This window comes from Megachile rotundata, chromosome 4 (assembly GCF_050947335.1).
Source record: "Megachile rotundata isolate GNS110a chromosome 4, iyMegRotu1, whole genome shotgun sequence".
NCBI lineage: Eukaryota > Metazoa > Arthropoda > Insecta > Hymenoptera > Megachilidae > Megachile > Megachile rotundata.
In genome coordinates, this window is record NC_134986.1 from 18,802,687 (window position 1) to 18,824,774 (window position 22,088).

Below are 22,088 nucleotides of genomic sequence, written 5' to 3' on the forward strand. Positions count from 1 at the left end.
ATTCATACTGTTTATCGTAATAACGAAGAGACCTGTATTTTCCATACAGTCTTCTCTTTCTGCATCCGAACGTTTCGTGTAAATTTTCTTCCTCGAGGAGACAATTAACCTACTCGAATCTAGATCGCAAACGGTTAATTACTAACAGAGTATCGTAGTTACCCTCTAAAAATCTAACAGACGAAATTAAGTTGGCTATACAGATCGATGTAATATATAAACATTGCGTGTATTACGGAGGATTTATCTTGTAGAAAAATATTATAAGGCAGGGGGTTAACGACGAGCATCGATTTTTCGGCGGTCTTCGATCTCCAAGGGAAATAAAATGCAATATACAAAGACCAAAACGAGACAATCGATGTTCGGTCGTTGATGAGCTATTGTTGTATTGCAACGACTGCGTGTTTTGGGCCAATAATGCAGCCGCGACTTTTCAAAGAATTGGAAGAAAGCGACTAAATTCGTGGTTCTTAAAGTGCTTGCAAAGTTTCGGCAATAAATTCGTAACTAATTCGTTGGTCGACAGAACCATGAATTTTCTCCGAACTTTTTTACCATTCTTCGTACATTATGGTCCGTGCAAAGACGGAATTTCGGAAAGAATAAGAACTCAGAGATTTCGTTGACGGTAAAACGCACCTGATTAACGATCAATTTTTTATGTCGAAAGCTACGATAGTTTTCGATTCTTAGAAGACGCATGTTATTCTACTTGATCCGTGGGAAAGTTTTGTCACTTTTCTTCACTGATTATTCCTTTTACACTTTGCACTAATTTTGAGCAACGATCGTTGCGATATTTCTCCTGCAGTATTCGCGCACTAAATTTTTATCACATTTCTCTACAGATACACGTGCTTATAATCGACTAAGAATTCAGATACCATATTTCAGAAGTTAGATATCCAAGCAGTTAAGAAATTGAAGTATAATTTTGACTAGAGCAAGGTTATTTGTGTCGCGCGAAATCAAGAAGACGAAGAAATATTAATTTACGACAGTGGTTCTAATACGATCCCTGACACGAGTATAAAACATAGCCGTTTTTTCTCGACAAGAAAAGTGACAAAAATTTGTTCGCGGATCGAAATATTACCGCGGGAAATTACGAATTGTACGCGTTCACACTCACCACACACAAGAAACACACGTACACAAAGATGGTCGTTTCACGTGAGCAGAAACGACGGAAATAACCTCGAAAAAAGATCGCTCTGTGAGAGATTGGTTAGACTTGCTTTGGATAATTTCGTTCGAGAATAAAGGGAGAACAAAACGAAATCGTTACCCCGATCGAAGAGCATTCCTGATTAAAAAAAGAGGGACGCTGACACAACGAAGAATTCGTCGCAACGTGATTAATTTCGATCGTTCAAAATGAAATGAAAAATCGTTCCACGAGCGAAATCTTAATTTCGTTGTGTTACGTCTGTGTGTTGGGTGTATTTTGTAGTATCACGAGGCGCCGCCAAAGCTATTGGACGCCTTGACCGTCGTGAACTTCGCCGTCACCCTCCTTTTCCTCATTGAGTGCATCCTCAAACTCGTCGCCTTCGGATGCAAGGTATAAAAAAAAACCTCTAAATCACTAGACAACTCCACTAACCACACGCAACTATATATAATGTTATAATAATACGTGTACGTATACAGGTTGTCTCAGAAAGCTTGTGCGCCGGATTCTTCGTACTAACGCAAACCGAAAAGTTCCTCGCATTTTATAATTTGCATTTTCGTTCGAAATGTTCTATTCGTATTTTCATGTATCGACTCACTGAATTTTGTATCGGCTCTAAAATTTTGAAGAGTTTTAAACGTGGCATTTCGCGACAAAAACACGAGTTGCTAAACAGCGAAGAACTTTTCGACGCATTTCGGTATAACGTTGGCGAGTAAGCTAGCTTTCTACAGGAAAAAACGATAAGGAAGAAGGAGATGGCCCGCGATTCGCCTCGTTTATACAGATTAGACACAGTTCGCATAGAGCAAGAATATGTCATAGAATTTCGACTAGTGCTGATGAGTAAAATTTGCTGTTAAACGCTTGAAATAGTAATTGGTTCAGTATTAAACCAAGTAGTTTAATCGAGTAGTGGAATAGTAATTCACCTGTCTCCGCTAACTCTCTTTCGACGTAACAATAATTTTCGGGTATTAAATTATATTAGAGTGATCCTTCTTCCTGTATCACCTTTAAAGAGGACTAGTGCGACCGACGCTGTACAATCTTTTTGAAACATTCTGTATATATCGTGTTATCTACATTTTTGTTTATTTTTTCAATTTCCCTATTGAAAGTATGTTGGAGAAAAAATAATTTCATCGCGAGAAGGACAAAAAGACGATTATTGCCAGAAAAGAGGAATGCGAAGCAAATATAAAATGGTGTCTGGTAACGCGACTACTTTAAGGATACATGCATATGTTACTTTAATTTGTATTAGAGTTACGATAAGGCCGAGCGAAGCGTATACCGATTAACTTGAGAGTGACGGTTGTAAGAAGAGATTTGATTAACTGCAAGAATAGTTATATCGTATTTTAAAAGCGAGAAATTGGTATACTTTTGAATCGGCCACCTTGTCCTTATTTAGAGTAAAGCTATAGTACCGAGATTGTTACGTTGATAGTCTCTTTTTGGCTTGCATCTTTTAAACCGTTAGACGAAGGTGTGACCTCTTTCCTGGCCTGGAAAAAGGACGATAACGTAGAGCTTCTCGCGAATAACCGCGTATCCGTCTCTCGTACACTCTTTTTCTCTAGTCTTTGCTTGCTATTACCGGCATGATCCTGTAGATACTCGTATTAGAAGAGTGATCCCGAAGAGTGCCGACTCACCGGGTATTTCGTGACCTGTTCAGCCAAGTCTCTTCATCTTTTCAAAGACACTAAGTATTCGAGACTAAATCTGACTCTGTAGTATCGATACATACCGATATATAGTTTTCTTGTGTCCTGTCTGCCACACCTTAGAGAATACTACTTATACAGGGTTATCCAAAAATGACATCGGTACATTATTTTGCTTTTCGATTCGCGGTTAACCGGTAAAAACTCGCGAAACGCATACAGTACAGATATAGAAATGTTTCTATATTTCACGCAAGCTTTTCGCGATAATTTGTTACACCATTTTTTCAACTTTTATCATTTGTCACTCGAAACGAAGAGATATGGCCTTTAACTCGACACATCGTTGGAGAGCACAATTTTTCACACTTGGTTTTCTAATTAGCATCGTTTACTTTCATGCTAAGGGTGCGTATCGAAACACGTACATACATACACGTACACGAACGAACGCACGCACACGCGCGCACACGTGTACACACAACTACATACTTACACGACGAGGGAAAGCTTGACTCTGCGCGAGCGGAGTAAACTTTCCACATTTTCCGTTTATCGAGTTCGTAGTTCTATTATCCTCGGCATCGCAAACATTTTACACGCTCGAAGCTCGTCGCAGTTTCTTCGAACTCCACTAAATCGTTTCTTTGTTTGCAGCGTAGTAGCTTTTCGTTCAGACGATATCGAGATAATAAATTATTTTCGATGAGACGCATTTCCGTAAACGGAGCGAACGAGTTTTGGTTAAATTTCGAGGAAACTTCGAACCGATAGCATCGACGGTAGGCAAAGTAACGAACAGGATTGTTTCTAATCGATCTTTTTTTAATTCCCCGCGCGCAGAACTTCTTCAAAGACGCCTGGAACACGTTCGATTTCATCACGGTGATCGGCAGCATCGTGGACGCCCTGGTGATCGAGTTCGGGGTACGTAAAGTTTCAACGAACACCGTCGTAAATCGCAGTCAAGTATTAATGTTCGATAAGCGATGTAGTTCGTGAGAGGTGAAGTAGAATGTCCATAAAGTTTGCGTGCTTTTTTTTCGATCGAGAAAACCCGATGACATACGATGTAAACCTTTGACTCCCCAATTAACTGTGTGGACCCAGTGTTGCTTGAATGTACATCTCGAAATGTTGTCTTCCCCTTAACGCTCCTTTAGGATAAAGTTTAACCTCTTTGCTGCTTCTTTACTTTCAGCGAGAGCGTAGACTCGCGCGCAACGATGACTTTTCTCGGTTAAAAGAAAGAGCGAGTGTAAACGGCGTTCCAGCGTTTCCGACAACTTACAATCGTCTGTTGTCGGTAGCGTAGTTACGCGAAAATTGTTCCTTCTACCGAGAGAAGCGTACGTTGCACGCGATTCTACCGAATACGATATGCTAGCAGGTAAATCGACGATATTATTCGAACCCCTATTACAGTCTCATTTGTAATTAACCGTAGCTTTATGCTGCATTCATACGCTACACATCTACACCGTATACATTGTTACACGTGCACAGTACACGACATCACCCTCGATATATTCACGTTGTACACGCGCGAATCGATCACCGGACGTCGCTCGAAAGGAAACGCCACGTTTTCTCTTTTTCTATGTATATAATAAAAATCTTGATCAACCGGAAGGTTTCTCGAGAAGCGTAAACGAGCGCGTCCTTTCGAACGACGGTTCGTTCCATTGTTTAGAACGAAAACGACACTGTTCGAACATCCAACATTTAAAATACAGCACTGAACCCAGCAGGTATTCTATTTTGATCCTCTGTAGTATAAGCGTAATTTTTTGAGACCCGACGTAACGCCGTGCTACATCCACATGCCGTAATTAAATCTCCAGTAAAGCGTCAGATAGTTGAGAGTCGTTTGCCGCATCGTCGATTCTCGGAGTCGAGATTACCCCTTAAACTGCTTGCACTCCTTAGTAGGTTTGCTGAATCGACACTGATACAAAAGTGATAATCCTGGCTCGACCGTTACCTTTAGAGATGAAGGTAAGCAGAGCCAGCTTTCCAAGCTTCACGACCAGTTGTTTTGAACGAGTCTCGCCGCCAGACCAGTTTCGTATTTCTGTAAATCTCTGCTAGTTTTATTCTGTATTTCTCTATATAGATATATAAATGTATATACACATTCGCCTATTAAGAGATCATCGGTATATTCCGTTCGATCGATCCAATAATCTTGCAATATTCGTATATTTTTGTACTAGGAGCGGTTTTCGAGTATGCCCAGTGGCGGTCAACTAGGCGAAAAGAAGGTATAAATTTTCGTCACGTTTTACACCACAGACGTAAGTTGTCGAGGTCTTTCGTTACGAGAAGTCTTCTGTCGTGCGAGAACGTGTATCGATACGAAATCGATGAAAGTATACGCGTTCGTTCTGATTCCGCATACAACACGATCATGATATGCTACAGCAAACTCGATAACTCGAAAGAACGAGCGATCGCGCGTCGCATTCTTATCCAGACACTGAGTTTCGATAAACTGTTCGTTCTTGAAAGTACGAACCGTTCATACAACGCACACAAACATACTCGATTCGATATCACAGTACAGGACACGATCCGCAGGCTGCCTCGAACTTTCGCCCCTTTTTCTATCGTCTCTTCGCTCCGACATTGTCAGGATAAAGAAAGCGAAGTTTCGCTTCGACAGCGTTATCGAGGCAGCTTGTAGATAGTTGACGCGCGCATGGAGAGTCACACAGAGCACACAGGACAACAAAGTGACAAAGTTTCGAAAAATGGCATATGGATGCGGTATATGAACTCGCGATGAAAATTCCGATTGCAGCAAAGTTCGATCGCAGCAAACGGGTTAACGAACGAGGCAGCGAGCGACGAGTCGCGATCAGAATTTCGTGCTCGCAATCGAAGAGCGGTGCTCGAAGCGATTTCGATCAACCGGTGTCGAAATGTGTCTGTAGCTTCGTTCGTGTAACGAGACGGTTTCGAAGGAGCGGTCAAGGATCGCGTTCGCGAAACTGTAACGTTAAACGCGCGAAGCCCAATCCGAATCGTGATAAGGAATCGGCATGTCTCGGGGATTAAGTGCAATTTCCTCTGTCCCCTGCAGGAGAACTTCATCAACGTCGGCTTCCTCAGACTGTTTCGTGCTGCCAGGTTGATCAAACTGCTCAGGCAGGGGTACACGATACGAATTTTACTCTGGACCTTTGTACAATCCTTCAAAGTGAGTAAACGAGCAAAAAGTATCGTTGTCCTTTTAATCGGGATACCGTCTAATTTCACGCTCCTTTGCAGGCTCTGCCTTATGTCTGTCTTCTCATTGCGATGCTGTTTTTCATCTACGCGATCATCGGTATGCAGGTACGTATCGTACGTCCGATTTCTCTTCGTTTCTGACGAGATTTTACGCCAGAATGCAGAGAGAGAGAGAGAGAGCGAAACATTTCGGATAAAAATGTACCGAGAGTTTCCAGTATAATCGAGGAAAAGGACTTTTCAATTACTGGATCGGGTCGCGAATTCGAATCTTTCTTAAATCGCGTTAACCGTATCAAACAATTCGACGACATTGGGAACGACTCGATAGTACGGGACGAGCGGTACAGTTTACAGGAAGAAAATATTATACCATTTATAAACCATGTCATTAGTGACGATGAAATTCCATTGTTAGGTCTTTGGAAATATATCGAACGATCCAGGAACAGCGATCGATGAACACAACAACTTTCAATCCTTCTTCGCCGGTCTTATGTTGCTTTTTCGGTGAGTCGAGCAGCTAAACGAAGCAAGTTCGAAGTTTGGGGTAAAATGAATCGTTATCGAAGGAAAAGCTACCGATCCGCGTTCGATAATTTCGTTTTCGTACTCGAGAAACGAGATGCATCTTTTTAAAAAAAAGAGCGATCGGTAGCGACAACAGTTGTCGTAGAAGTACTGAGTTGTTGGCATGAAGTTTAACGAAAGTAAGCTGCTCGACGTGTCAATCTGTTGTTAATTGAACCCCGCAATTAGACTTCCCATAGACAGTTGTCCCATAGAGATGCTTGCCATAGATTTATATCGACATTTTCGTCGCGTTACGACGGTACTCGAGAGAACGAATGGAACCAGTCTTTCGCGATTCTCTTATTTTCTAATGTTCGTTATCGAAGCGTTCGTTCTTCTATTTTCTCTCGAGTAGGTCGCGTATCGACGAATGAAAAACGAAAATATTAACGAAACAACCGTAGCTCGTAATTAATGTGGTGGATGAGTATTGTTAGAGGGTAGATTTTCAACACTGACACAACCCTGTACAACGTTTTGCTTGAACATATTTATTGATCGTACAGCGGGAAGAATCGGTTGACAGGTTCGATGAGAATCGATCTTAAGTTTAACAACGTTTATCCGAAACGAAAGAAGAGAGAACTTGTTGCTAATGCCGTGCTCGCCCTTTGGCCCACGGCCAAATTTTCTTTCTGTCGGTCTCAGGTGTTCGGTAACATCGCGCTGGACGCCGAGACTGCGATTACCAAGCACAACAATTTCCAAAGCTTCATTCAAGGTCTGATGTTGCTTTTTCGGTGAGTAACGCTAACGAAACAACACGCAAAGAGTTATGTTCGCAACGGCACAGCTGATAATTGCGCTCACGATTTAAACTCGGCGAACTTTATTTATTTTTCTTCCTTTCTCTTTCTCGGGAAGAAATCGGGATAAAAGCGCGGTAAATCGTGAAAGTCGAGGTTTTCAGTTTCGTTCGATCACTGACACACTAACGCAAAAAAAGGGCTTTATTACGCCTCGTACGTTCTACCTAATACTAACACGTAGTAGAGTAAACGAAGTAGAGTAATCGAGTTACCGAACCAGTATCGCTTTTGATGTTGTTCGATAGGGTCCCATGCATGATTTCATCGAGCAGATCTTAACGAGGAAGCGTTCATAGAAATCCCAGTGACGACGTTTTACGCTTGAAATTGTGTTACTTGCATGTAGTTCGAGGTTGGATTGAACCGATGAGTCCTAAAGTTTCGTTAGAAGTTCTGCTAACGGACGCTTTGATATGCTCGCTATCCGACAACGGAGAAACTTCAGGAAGCATCAACAATTAGAAAATCTTTAGTACATGTAGTTTTCGAGAATAATTTCGGTGCTGTCCAGAGGAGTCGATTCATAAGCGTAATAGTTGGCTAATTTAAAAGATGCCGAAAAGGCATCGCGTGTGTTCCTAGATTTCTTATACGATATCCCATGGTCAGCACCGAGACAAACGATATAGAGGTAAAACGGCAAGAACGAAAGACTGATCGAACGATGTTATCAGGTGCGCGACCGGCGAGGCTTGGCCGAACATCATGTTGTCCTGCATCAAGGGTCGGCCGTGCGACGAGAAAGCCGGCAAACAAACGGAGGAGTGCGGTTCGAACATCGCGTACGCCTACTTCGTCTCGTTCATCTTCTTTTGTTCGTTCCTCATGTTGAACTTGTTCGTCGCCGTAATCATGGACAATTTCGATTATCTGACGAGAGACTCGTCGATCCTGGGTGCCCATCATCTGGACGAGTTCGTTCGGATCTGGGCCGAGTACGATCCAAACGCGACCGGCAAGATCCATTACACGGAAATGTACGACATGCTGAAGAACATGGATCCGCCGTTGGGGTTTGGTAACAAGTGTCCGAATAGACTCGCCTACAAGAAGTTGATCAGGATGAACATGCCGGTGGACGTCGACGGGAAAGTGAACTTCACCACCACTCTGTTCGCCCTGATTCGCGAGAATCTTAGTATCAAGATGAGATGCGGTAAATATTTCTCAGATTTTAACGCAGCTTCGCGGTTCGCGCGGCGTTCGCTTATTTCGATGTACTCCGTTACAGCCGACGAGATGAAACAAGCGAACGAGGAACTCAGAGACACGATTAGAAGTATTTGGCCTCTGCAGGCGAAAAAAATGTTGGACCTTTTGATACCTAAGAACGAAGGTAAGAATCTTCGATTCGAGTAACATCTTGCCGCTGATTATTAAACGCTCTTACGATATTGTTTTAGAATTAGGCAGAGGTAAGATGACCGTTGGTAAGATATACGTCTGCCTTCTGATACTCGAAAGTTGGAGGACGACCAAGTTTGGTCAAATAAAACCGACCGGACAGGTGAGTGTTCTTCGTCGTTTCCGATTCGAGTTTCTCACTCGTACGAAAATGGAAGCCCTTAGCGATATATTTCCCTATTCGAACGAGAAACCTCTGATCTGCCGTTCCCACGAATCGTTTATCGATTCGACGTTTCCGTCCATCGATATTGTTCATTCGCGATCACTATTTTCTCATTGGAATCGAGCAAACAAAATTCGTGGGAATCTGTTCGAGGATTAAGTTTGAATGGATGTTTGTCGTTGGCTTCTTCGTGGTAGGATTTCACGTGGCCGGTGCGAACATCACGTTTCGAATAGAGAACTTCCAAAAATTCCACGTAGCTTCTTGATCACCCACGACAAGCTTAGCATCGCGTAACTCTAATGTTTCTTAAACGTTAAACGTTATTTGGCATAAAGTCATTTTATTCGGGCGATACTGGAAAAAATAATAGAAACAATTGTTGGTACTTCTACCACTGTTCACATTGTATCCAAAATTTGTTAGAAGTCTGACTCGATATTATGAGGTAAAGGGTTAAAGATCTATCAACGAAAAGTGCTTGAAATTGTTTGAAACAATGAACGCGATTCTAAGCTTTCATCCCGAGTCCCAACGTTCTTGACGCTATATTACTGTGTGCTCAGTAGTGCTGAGAATTTTCCGACATTAATATGTATTTGAACGAGTAACAAAGATTCAAGATTACTAGATACGTCTCTTTATCCCAGCGTGTCCGTATCGCTAACAAATTTTCGAGCCTGATTTGACGATTCCAAAGAGACGCGAGAAAAAGAATGAAATTTAATCGGGTGATCATCCCGCCACGCTGTGGTAAAGAAATCGATTAATATTTTACTTAACGAACAAGAAAGACGTTCAATCTATGTCTGTTAAGTTAACTTAGTCAAACGAATCAATATGTGTAGAAGCAGTTTCGATGTCACCCTTCCTGAACGTCACGATTCGAAAGTTGATGCAACCGATTAACGTAGACCTCTGTTTCGTTCGATACATCGTTTGCTACCTATTTATCGATCACGCATCTATCAAACACGTTTCTACCGAGAAAAAAATGGAGGAATTGATTTTATACTTCATTGTCGCGATTCGAAATAGTATGTCGGTGGCAAACGATAAATCGATACGAAACGCAAACTATCTATAGAATATTAGGACGATATTAATTTCTTTTTTGAATGAGTTACGATTAGAATATTAGAGAATAATCTGTGTCTGTTGAATTTCTAAGTGTTTCCATTTAAAGAATCATAGAAAAGAGAGTACGACAACGAGGTTTGAACCTTTCGAATTAATGGAGTATAGAATTATTTTGTTGCCATTTGTTATTTATCGTTGTTATCGTTAATTAATGTGTCAATTAGAGTAGGAGTAATTTTAAAGCGAAATCTAATCACAATACTATAATACATTTGTTTAATTATACAACCCAGACAAGAGGATTGTTCACGCAGCTATCAATCATCTCTTTGTGTCTTTTCTCTTTGTTTTCCAGAACGATAACGATCTTATCGATAACGATAATGCTGGGCAAAGTCCTGCAGCCCAGGCGGTAGTACTTACTTTTTCTCTTACTTATTATTCTTATTATTATCATCATCTTGATATCGGTTCTTTCCTTTTCGGTCCGTTTTCCTTTTGTACATTCTTTAACGATATATCATTTACGAGATTCTTTACTTTCTTATCAACAATTTCTTTTATACGTTCACGCGTTCGTTGCAAAGTACGATTCTCGATAAATTCTCGCCGGCGCTGTGAAATTTCTTTCGAACAAACCATATCATTCGGAAACGTTGAACACTTTGCAGCGAACGATTTACTTTTTCCGTGTACATAATACCACTTATCTTCGTTTAATATTTCAACGAATAATTCGCGCAGAGACACAGTAGCCTGTCGAGAGTATGTGCAGCGTAAAATGTCGATAAACTTGCAGAAAATTAATTGGTTAATTAGACATTTGGCGGTTGTATCTCTGCTCCTTTTTTCCGTCTTGTATATTTCTTTCTATGCATCGACACACACGGCACACACTATTTTTCACACTCTTCGAACACTTGTACGTTTCCTTTGAAAGTTTCCTTTCTTTCACATACGTAGATCATTTGATTCTTTCCTCGACTTTTTCACTGTCACTGAATCACTGACTTGTATCACCGAAAACGAAACCATCCTTGATGCGACCATTGAGAAAGCTGTTCCGTAAAGATTATAACAACAGAAAGATTATAAGAACAACAACGAAGAAGAAACTGAGGAGAATAAATCAACGGTGGTCGCGTTTGAAACAGAACCACATTCACACGTTCCAACTTTTCTTCTTCTCTCTTAGGCACTTGATACGTTTATCTATATAAATATTAGTGAAAGTACTATTTACTAGAGCATCTATCGGGATCACACTGTATAGAACTATTAGAAAATTCTTCAGTTCTTTTTTTCCTTTAAAGAATTTCCTTTTCAACAGCACGTTTCCTCTTCGAATAATAAGCAATAATAGTTTAGGATAATACTGTTTGAAACTAGTTGACACGCGTTCGATTTTGTGCATCATCATTTTTTCTTTCTCGATAAATCTTTGATCTATCAATTTTGGCATAGAACTTAGTTTGGATGACGCACGAAATTGTAACGTTTTAAGTTCTTTTAGTGATCGTGATCGACTCTTTGCCCCTCGAGAACACGATATAGCTGTATGTAAGTAAATGACCCAGTACATCGAACCTCGTAGAGTGAACCAACCCGAGAAAAAAGGTTGAAGGTATTTTTGGTAAATCCTCGAACATAGCTCGCCTTTTGCCTCGAGTAACGTTCCATTTAATTTAGGTAACACGCTAGCAAGTATCGTCTCTTTCCGATTGATCTCTTTTTAGATCGATAGTCCATCCAAGCCCGTTTCTATGATCGTTAGTATCGGAGCGTAGTCGATCTTAGGTCGAGCATTAGAAATTTCGTTTTTTCTTTCGTTCCCGGATACTTTCACTTTTTTATTCTTTCTTTTCATTTTTTTTTTACTTACCTGCAAATATTTGTCTGTCTCTGACTTACGGTTTTATTTTGTCCTTCGAGAGCTCTTGATAGTAACGTAGTAAGATCGAGGAACCCACTTCTTGTTTCGAGATTTTTGCGGTACAAAAGTTGCGTACGATTTTGAAGAGAATCGACGTTGACGTGCGTTCCTCGAGTTAGATTTTCGGCACTCTTAGACATACTGGATACTATCTTTCTTCTCGTCTGTCTATTACGTACAAGTTGTCTCGAGACTGATGTACACCGCGGAAGACATGAATAGAGCGTGGCATACGAAATCGTGAAATCGTTTACCCTTATAGTACAATCAACTAGTATCGAGTTAGCAAAATTTTTTTCTTTCAATATTGCATCGGCGGCTACAGTAAAATGATAAATAATTTCTCGATTTCGGTTTGTCACGAAGAATTCCTGACCTGTACAGGTGTACATAGTTTCCGAGACAACCTGTATACTGTCCGAAGATTAGCAGCGTAGCGTAGAAACTGTTGTTAAGGAACAATGATCGAGTTTCCGTAGATCCGTTTGCCTTGCTAAATAGTTTCTCTTACGATGGCTTATATATACCCTCGAACACGATTTTCTTTCCACGAAATACAACCCGTAGTGGATTCTAAGTTTAACACACAGACAACCGACACGAAACAAATACCGTACACGATCAAGTAGCTAGATTTGACCAATTTTTTCCGCAGAAGATTCGGTGACGGGCATTTTTTATCGAAACAAGCGATGCTGTGAACAACCAAATGTTTTTCTCGCGATCCAACGAAGATTATTCGCTGCACGATAAAACGAGGCGCTAGAAATCGCCTCGATCGTCGCAAATATTTTTCGTTGCCGATCGATGGAAGGCTCAATGTCTTCCGTGTTTCAAGTAATTTTCATCGTAGACGAAGTATCGTTGTAGCAATTTTGTAAAGTAACATTGGTAAAAGGTAGAGAAATTGTAGCCGAGAGTGACGTACGTAGGCACGTAGATACCTCGAGTAAAACCTACACCCACGTCTACTTATTGTGTGCGTTGACAACGATGATTAGCTCCCGTCACGTTTGTTCGTTTGTGATTGGCTTATGTACTCTGTTTGTCCACTACTTGTTAGCATATGTGTGTATTGATATATCCCCGAAGAAAGACTCGCGAATCGTCGATGTTCCCTCGCGTCGTTCTCGTTCCTTACAAAAGATAAACTTCGCGAACTTGAACAGTTCCAACGAACGCACGGAGGAACGTCGATGGTTGGTGCATTTTGTTGCATGCTTACTAACATTTACATTCCCACAGTGCCGTAAACGTGACAAGTAAATATATGTATCTATTTGCATATATTATATATATGTATATGATACTTTACGCTCACTCGTAACACTTGACCAATAAATAAAATAACGGTTAACAGGATGTTGAAAAAGGGGTTGACACCTACGATGGTTAACTAACGGGGATTCGAACTATTCGACTTCAACGCGAATCGATTCAAGCAGACCGCGAATAATGACAACTTCGAAAATCATAAGCGACTCTTCTTTCACTTTCTTACTTCGATATTTACACCGATCTTATTCGAAGAATACACTTTGACACTTTGATCGCCACGGAGATCAATCATCGTATGTCGTACATTTTAATCGGGTAAGTATGATCGTAACGTGGCAATCGAAGTGTCAGACCCTGTAACTAAAGAGGTAAGAGTACACGTAAAACACTTGTTACTCGTAAATATAAAAGTAAGAACGTGACAGACGTTTCGTCGATTTACTTAACAAGTAAATCTAGAAGCCCCCTTTTTAAACAGCCTGCATAGATAAGATACAATTTTTAACAAACATATACAGGCTTCACCAGAGTGATATTCACCATCACGAATAAATTTGCTACTTTTTAATGTAACTTTTCAATATTTAACGTGTTTTTATATTGTATATTTTCGCACACACACGGTGTATTTTTTCTGGCCGTTAGAAAAAAAACGTTTCTTTGTTTCTTAGCGACGCTCTCAAGTGCACCGTCACGATACTCTTTTTCTAGCATGGGCTTTATTTTTCGAACAAGAATAAAATTTCTGTCGTTGTTTTTCTTCGGAAACTCGGATGCACCGAAGAAAGAGAGAGAGAAAGAGAGAGAGAAGATGAAGAAACGGAAACGAAAGCCTGTATGTGACTGTACATACCGTACGTGATAAATAAAATGGGGATCGAACGATCGTCTAATGGTCGATCGACGAACAAGAAAAATTTCGCGTAGAAAAGAAATGTCGAGCAGCGGTTCTGATAGTCGGTATGGTTTCGCACGTTCGCATTTAGAAATCGGCCTTCCTCGACTGCATACTGGATGTGACCGCGGTAAATCATACCGGAAATAATCACGGGACCGGAAGTAGGGCGAACAGCCTCGAACCGGTGGTACGGCCGACACCGGAAACGAAGCTCGATCTGCACAAGGAGCACATGGACGAAGACGACGGGGCCCTCGGGGTCCTCGCAGCCGGCGAGCATAGACGACAACATAGCATCAGGTATTCGAATTAAACTTCCGTATCTCGGTCGATGATTCGAGCGATCGTTAATCGCGCGTTAATTCGTTCTGATTTCAGAAATAAAAAGGTGAACTGGAAGATGTCCCACCAGTACGATATACTAGGCAGCAGCGGAGAGAGTAGCCAGGGAGGGGGTGGGTCTGGGGTTGTACCCGTAGTTAATGACGAGGATCGCGCCCCCGAGCTAGAGCCATTGCTGGCTGAGGTGCCCTCCCAGCAGGATCAAAACTACTACTACCACCATCACCATCACGACCAATACTACGATACCGACAATGATCTATACTATGACCATCACCACCACCACCACCACCATCACCATCACCATCATCATCATGCTCACCGACCACCCTCGTATTATCAACACCAGAATACCTACGCACCTCGCTCCTCGATCCGTTACCACAAGGTCTCTCGGCTCGATTCAATTAAAATCCATCTCGATATCGATAACACCCGCCCTCGATCGGCCGCGATAGAGAACGAACAATCTTTTTAAACGAGCACCACTTTCTTTGTAACCTTTGATCGTTCACTCTCGTTACGAGTTCTAACGCCTCGAGGCTACCACGTGTCTGGATCGCGCTAGATCGAGGATACTCGCTTCGATCGGGTTGCGTATTGTTTTTTTCTTCGTGCTGTTAGATCTATCGAAAGACAGTCTGTACATAGATCTAAATGTGACGTCACGCTTTCGTAGATTTAGATCGTTTAGAACGGATCATCGTCGATCGCGATCAGCTTCGATGCCGAGAATTCGCGACATTAGACGGGTGGAAGATATCCTTTAGTTTAGTTTGCGACAGAAAATCCTGATAGACGGAATCGAGAACGCCTTTGGATCGGCCGTTCGTTTTCTCTCGTAATCGTTTCACGTTAGATTAGGTTAGAATCTAGATCGATAGAGCCGCGTTCGGTCGATCGAAGCGTAGACGAGTATCGCGCGCGATATTCCACATTTCTTAGAACGTTCGCGATCGACTCACGACCAGACGCGCTGCACTTTCCTTTGTTTCTTTCTCCGACTATCTTGCAATAGTTTCTCTTTCCTTCCCGAGTCGATCTTGAGTCGATCTTGAACGATTTTCGTTAGCGCAACTGTACATACATCGATTAGAATCGACCTTGTCTAGAACACCACCCTAGATTACATCCCCACATCCATGCCTCATTATATCCCAACTACGAAATTCTTTAGCGAACGTTCGACGTGGACGTTAGAGATAACCCCACCCTTGTCTCCCTAGCTGCTTTCAGCCTTGAGATTATATACTCTCGAGAGCAACGAAGCACTCGCGTTAGAGCTGCGACTGCCTCGTTCTCCGTGTGTCTTGTTGTTCGTTAAATAGTTCCATGTATGTCCGTGTCCCGGGTAAGTAACGCGAGCTACCTTTGAAACGAGTCTCCAAGGTGCTCGAAGGTAGCAGACTCGCACTCGTTTCTCTTTTTTTCTTCTTCACCGATACTACTTCGAGATTACTACTCAGCTAGCATGTGCATGCCTGAGAATCTTTGACTGCATGCTTCTACACGCGCCGTACATGTGCCTGTATTACTTTCAACGACCGTTCTCATCGTCGAGATCGTCCGCCGTTTATCGTTTGATCGATCCAGCATGGATCACGATCAACCTCTGCTCGATTTTTCGGCGAACGGAGACAACGAAAAGGATCGACGACGAAAAGGATCGTTCGAGTTTCGTATCGGTTTCGCGGCGGCCGAAAGTTCGCGCAGAGGTCTCGCTTGTCGGAGGCAAAAGGCGTCTCGAAGTCGAGAAAGATGTGTTTGTTCGAGGCGCGAATCGTTAGTAACGAAGGCAAAGAATCGACACCCTGATTCTCCTTGAAACTCCCTCGATTCCCGGCGTTCCTCGAACGGTCGTCTAACCGACGAGTATGTTCGTTTAGATGGAGCTTCAGGACGTCGTAGTTAGCGACTCGCGCGCCGGTAGCCTAGAGAGTCTCACACACGCTGGCGAGAGACTTCATCCACCCGTGCATCCAGTCAGACACCCATCGCGTTCACCGAGTCTAAGGTAAAACGACGTTTATCCCCGCGTTGCGTCGCTTACAGCCGGATCGAATAAATTTGATCGTTCGCAGAAGACACTCGCCGGTCGTACACCGATCGCAATCGCCGAGGCGACTGAGGCACGACCACGGTCATTACTACCACGAAGGACCAGGATTCAGCGACACGGTTAGCAACGTCGTCGAGATTCAGAGACACACGCATCATCCCCATTCGTCACAGTACAATCATCGGCACAGGATGCGAGGTACAAGACAGCAATGATAATTTCGACGAAGAAAACACGGGTGCAACGATAAGTCCTTTTTACGAAATCCGACCTACGAATCTCTCTTTCCGATCGTTTCGCGAGTTACGCCGCAATTTCACGAATCGCGTTTCGTTCAAAGGCTCGTTGTCGGACAAACGAGGGATTCGTAGCTACGATTTTCGACAAATATGAATGTCGCTATAAATGGTTTACTCGCAAGAGGCAGAAAGCTCTATGTCACTCGATGTAATACGTTTCTTCGTTTTGTTCTGTTATGCGCCTACAAAGACTATTACGACCACTGCGACTATTACGACGATGGTAATTTCTTTCGCAACTCCGTTTCATTCCCTGTTCCGAAGCTAATTTATTACTACGTACCTTCGACTGCGATCGTTTGGCTTTCCACGGTTGTTCTATTTTTTTTTTCTCTCCCGTCTATCTGCCCACACACGTTCTACCATAGACACAACAGCAAACAGACACACGGATTAACGCTTCGTTTTTGCCACACACGATTAGACACGTCGAGCAGCGTGTTCTTCCTCGTTATTCCTTTACTTTTTTCTTCTCTTTTTTTCTCTCTCTCTCTCTCTCGACTGTGTAGACAAGTTGTTTTTTTAATGGCAATTTATAAGTTGTACGATTCGTCGAACACACGCTTCCGATATCGAGCACACTTGCACCCTTTAGGCACCCGCGTAATCTTACGTTTCTCCAAGATCGGTAGATACACAGTTTTTCCATAAAATCACGTAGATCTTTCGTTGGTAGAGATTGCACGTATCCTGGAATTCCTTCCGAAGAACTTTTGTATCGTTAGAGAACTAGCATGCGGCATGTCGATTGATACGAAACCTTGCTGTATCCTCGTTTCGTTACCTTCGTCGTTGATCGATTAGACGTTGAACCGCTAAACCCGAGACTCAGACTCGATCGGCCTTAGATAATTTCGTTTCGTCGACTCGATAGTTAGCTAGTCCCGATAAGAAAGACGTTTTCCTACCCGCGAAACGATTCCTCGCGATCCCTGTCCAGTTATCTCGTAAAAGTTTCCTAGGACAGCTAGAGTATAGTCCAGTCGGAAGCGATCGCGAGAACGCGGACGTTAATCAGGACGTTTAGCAGGTCCGTGGAGCGCTTCGACCAGTCCAGCGAGGACACCGAGTCCCATTCACCACATCGACCGAGCACGTCACTACGGAACGACCAGCCTGGAGCAACGCTCGAGGAGTCCGAGTCCTATCGGTGGTCGTCAGCCTGCTCATCCGCACCAGCATTATCATCGGCATCATCCCCATCAGCATAGTTACCCGGTGTTGGTGGCCAGGCGAGTGCCGGGTCGTCAGTTGCCTCCGACGCCGGACAAACCGTCGACGTTGCAGCTGAAGAAGCAGGCGAACATCAACTTTCCGAAGTTGAACGCTTCGCCGACTCATGGCTCTCACATGCCAACCGCGCACGTGCCCATCCCGGCCAGTATGCAGCATCCACCACCGGGACACGTGCCACCGATGCAACCGAGCCACTATCCGTTAAGCTTCGAGGAGGCTGTGACTATAGGTCGCGGTGGTCGTCTTCTGCCGAGTCCTGTGCCCAACGGCTACAAGCCTCAACCGCAGGCGAAACAGAGAACACCCAGGTAAACTTACCTTATAACGCTCTATAACGTTTCGGATCGATAACGTCGATCTTCGATTCGTAGGTCGAGACACTCGGACAGCGACGAAGATGACTGGTGCTAGCCAAAGTGGGACCCTGGACGGTGGTCCGGTGACGTGGACGCCCCCAGGCGTCTTTGGGTTTGCGCGTGAATCTTCCGTACACCGGAAGGCGCATTAATCTAGCCGCGAAAACGTGAACGAAGATCGATCGATCGGTTCGAAGTTCGTCAGAACTCGATCGACTCGTTTGGTCGAGATGCACGCGTATAACGTGAGTTGGAACATGGCCAGTTACGATTTCACGAGAAACGGAAAACGAAGGATGGAACCGAAGCAAAACGCTCGAGGAACGCTCGATGGCTCGAGCGACACGGTAGAAAAAGAAGAAGCAGAAGAAGAAGAAGAAGAAGCAACGGTGAACGACGGGAGGCGAATGGATTCCAAAGAAGCTACGCGACTGAAACGGAAGCCACATCGGATGATCGTTACAGGGACAAACGGAGCAACGTAATAAACGAACGATCGTCGAGGCAACGTTCGAGCGAACGTGTGCCGCGAAACGGCGATCCCCGATTCGAACGTAAACGAAGAAATATTCCGAATCTTTTTGCGCGAAAAATCCCAAGTGTCGTTTACGCGCGCGCCAGACGCTACACGGAACTTTCCTCTATTCTCACGCGAGACTTTTCTTTCGTCTACGAACTTCGAAGCTTCCTTCGCTGTGCGTTGTTCGATCGACGGACCGAGCCGAGGAGGATTCACTTTTTATACGATTATACCGATCGAAACCGCTCTGGAACGGTCGAGCGCGAACGCTTAGAAAATTCGTTTTCGCGCTATCCAATTTTTCACGCTCGTAGAGAAGTTTGTCGGTTGCGCGCGAACCAGCCCTCTCGACCGAAAGATCCTCTTTCGAATGGTCTCGTCTTGATTTCTCTTGAAGCTGCGTCGAATACGATTCGTCATCGAAGTCACGGGAACAGTAACAGGACTGATCAACGAACGGCTACGAATCTTCGTTGGCGAATACCGTTTCGCGTTCAAAGAGATCGCGAAGAAAAAACAACAAAGAACGATCGAGTTTCTCCGCTAGAACGATTCGAAGAAATCCTGGTTACTAACGATTTCTTGCGATTTACGATTAGTAACCGCGATTTTTCTACTCGTACCGTGTTCTTTCTTCGCTGTTCTTTCGCGAATCTTTTCACCACCCGTGAGTCAGGCCTCGCCTTCGAACGCGTCGAACGCGATTTCAGAGGCGTGTAACTTTAACTGTCTCGTAGCTCGAAGCTTGAAAACGTTGAACGATACATCGAACTAAATAAAATACGTACGTAGAAATTTTTACTTAAATCGCCGTTAATCCTCTGATCGCGACGAGGAGGAGGAAGGCGAAGAGGAAGACGAGCGCGGTGTCGTTGTACCGTATTCTCTCGCAGCCGACGACAACGAGAAATCGAGGAGAAAGAGCTGGGAAGAGATCGAGGAACGAAAGGTTTAAGCGAGGCGCCGCGCCGCGACGAATAGCGTGGGAGGGCAGATTAAAAAGGAAAAAGAAAAAAACAGAAATACGAGGAAAATCCACCGGCACTTGTATAATATCGCATAATTTTGACTCGAAACGTTTACCATCGCTGCTACTACCGTTTACTATCACCTACCACCTACGTGAAAGAACTATTCCACTACTATTGTTACCGCTACTAATTTATAACTACGGCTACTACTACTACTACTACTACTACTAATTACTAATACCACCACTATTACCGCTATTACTATTACTACTACGATTTACTACCAGTCGATACTACCGCTACACTACTATTACTACTATTTACTACTGCAAATACTACTACTACCATTGTTACTATTACTATTACCACCACCACTACACCACCACCACCACCACTACGACCACCGTCACCACCGTTCACCATCGTCACCACTCTCACCATCATCGTCTCGTCTCTACTATCGCTGCTGCTGCTACTATTACTAACTACTACTGTTACTATTACTACCGCTGCTATTTACTACTAAACTACTACTGCTACGATTATTACTACTACTTACTACTACTATTATTAATAGTATTATTATTAATACTTTTACTAACGCTACGATTACCGAAACGTTTTAATAAATTACGAACATCGCTACTACCGTTATTACTTGTAAACTAATGTGTACGATTAGGTGTACGAACCGCGTGGAGGAAACAAAAAGCTGGTACATGCATCGATCGATCGACACACGAACACTCGCGCGACACACGCAACACACATACACACGTACACGCGTCGTTTCGAATTCATCGGTGCGCTTTAACGTAAGATAAATACAGATAGAGCAACCATACGCACTGGCTGACTCGTAACACGCGGGATTCGCTTTCGCGGTCAACTATCTTCGAAAATTAACTACGGTAACTCTACACTTCTGTCTAACCGACAGAACTCTAAGACCATCTTCGGAGTTGGCAATCGACAAGCTTTTTTCTTCGATACGGCGACGTTCGATCCTCGATGTTCTACTATGATAGGGGAGCCTCGCTAGGATCTAGCGTCGCGATGCAGTTACAACGACATTCCTTCTCTCTTCGTTTTCCAATTGTTCGGCTGAATTCGTAGCGGTGGGACGCTAAAGTTTATAAATTCGTTTGTCGGCGAAATTGATTCCGCGTATTATGAAACAGTTTGTACACGCATATACATAATACATATACCACGCATACGTTACGTTGTAAAGGAACATAAAACGATCGCTAAATAAACGCGCGCGTAGCCGAGTCGGATTTAAATATGTAATTATAGAAACAGGAAACTTCGCGAAGAAAAAAAAAGAAGAAAAATAACAAAGAAGAAACACGTGTAACATACTGCCAATTGTACGGGGTGTTTTTCAACGGAAACACACACACGAGATACATGAGTGTACATTGTATATATATACATATAAATATTAATGAACGTACGTCTTTTTTCGCAGCACGTATACACAAACATCTTATTATACGTAGATAGATGTAAATAAATGCGAATGCCGTCAAAGTGAGAATGAGAAGAGTGAAAGAAAATTTCGATCGAGAAATGGTTTAAATCGATTTCCTTTGTTTTTTTCATTTTCTTTTTTCTCGATACCACGTTTCACGCTTGCTCGCGTACATCTGCGCGCGTGGATTTCGACTGAACGCGTGGACATACGTAGAACTATCGTTAATTAATTAATCGATTAGCGTAAGCGTGACGGAGAGATGAAAGAGAGCGTGTGATCGAGTGCGAGAGACGAAAAGAGGATAAACTTGTCGACAATATGCGAATGCTACTTATGTTTCGAGGTTCTCGGCGATCGAACACGTTCGTTTCTTATTGGCTGTCGATCATATTTCTTTAATTCATATGCGTTGTTCAAAAAGGTATCGAAATCGAGTACGGTGATTCAAAGATTTATTCGCACGAGACTGCTATCTCTTTTAACTTTTGCTTTTACTTCTGACGTTACCAAATTTTTATCGATAACAGCTTACTAATTTTAATTTATCTACATTCCAGTGTTTTACGAACCAGAGAGAGAACGTTAGCTGATCCTTTG

General features: G+C 43.0%; 2 protein-coding genes across 20 annotated transcripts in view; one reads left to right on the forward strand and one right to left on the reverse strand.

The window, feature by feature from the left end:
- cac (calcium voltage-gated channel subunit cacophony) overlaps nucleotides 1-21,466 on the forward strand; it is a 106,504-nt gene extending 85,038 nt beyond the window's left edge. For 2 of the 19 annotated variants that reach the window (XM_076530418.1, XM_076530421.1), the window contains 16 exons: nucleotides 3,697-3,780; nucleotides 5,070-5,117; nucleotides 5,939-6,055; nucleotides 6,127-6,192; nucleotides 7,309-7,400; nucleotides 8,144-8,625; nucleotides 8,701-8,805; nucleotides 8,873-8,976; nucleotides 10,475-10,531; nucleotides 14,317-14,528; nucleotides 14,607-14,958; nucleotides 16,457-16,584; nucleotides 16,652-16,827; nucleotides 17,119-17,151; nucleotides 17,959-18,472; nucleotides 18,536-21,466. In XM_076530418.1, coding sequence (XP_076386533.1) covers nucleotides 3,697-3,780; nucleotides 5,070-5,117; nucleotides 5,939-6,055; nucleotides 6,127-6,192; nucleotides 7,309-7,400; nucleotides 8,144-8,625; nucleotides 8,701-8,805; nucleotides 8,873-8,976; nucleotides 10,475-10,531; nucleotides 14,317-14,528; nucleotides 14,607-14,958; nucleotides 16,457-16,584; nucleotides 16,652-16,827; nucleotides 17,119-17,151; nucleotides 17,959-18,472; nucleotides 18,536-18,575 — 2,610 coding nt within the window. In that variant the 3' untranslated portion in view covers nucleotides 18,576-21,466. Of the gene's footprint in view, nucleotides 1-1,456; nucleotides 1,568-3,696; nucleotides 3,781-5,069; nucleotides 5,118-5,938; nucleotides 6,056-6,126; nucleotides 6,193-6,505; nucleotides 6,598-7,308; nucleotides 7,401-8,143; nucleotides 8,626-8,700; nucleotides 8,806-8,872; nucleotides 8,977-10,474; nucleotides 10,532-14,316; nucleotides 14,529-14,606; nucleotides 14,959-16,456; nucleotides 16,585-16,651; nucleotides 16,828-17,118; nucleotides 17,152-17,955; nucleotides 18,473-18,535 lie in introns of all 19 variants that reach the window. The other 17 variants (XM_076530419.1, XM_076530430.1, XM_076530424.1 and 14 more) reach the window with 15 other exon arrangements.
- exd (PBX homeobox extradenticle) overlaps nucleotides 1-22,088 on the reverse strand; it is a 79,848-nt gene that overhangs the window by 8,457 nt on the left and 49,303 nt on the right. The gene's annotated exons all lie outside the window — the stretch shown is intronic.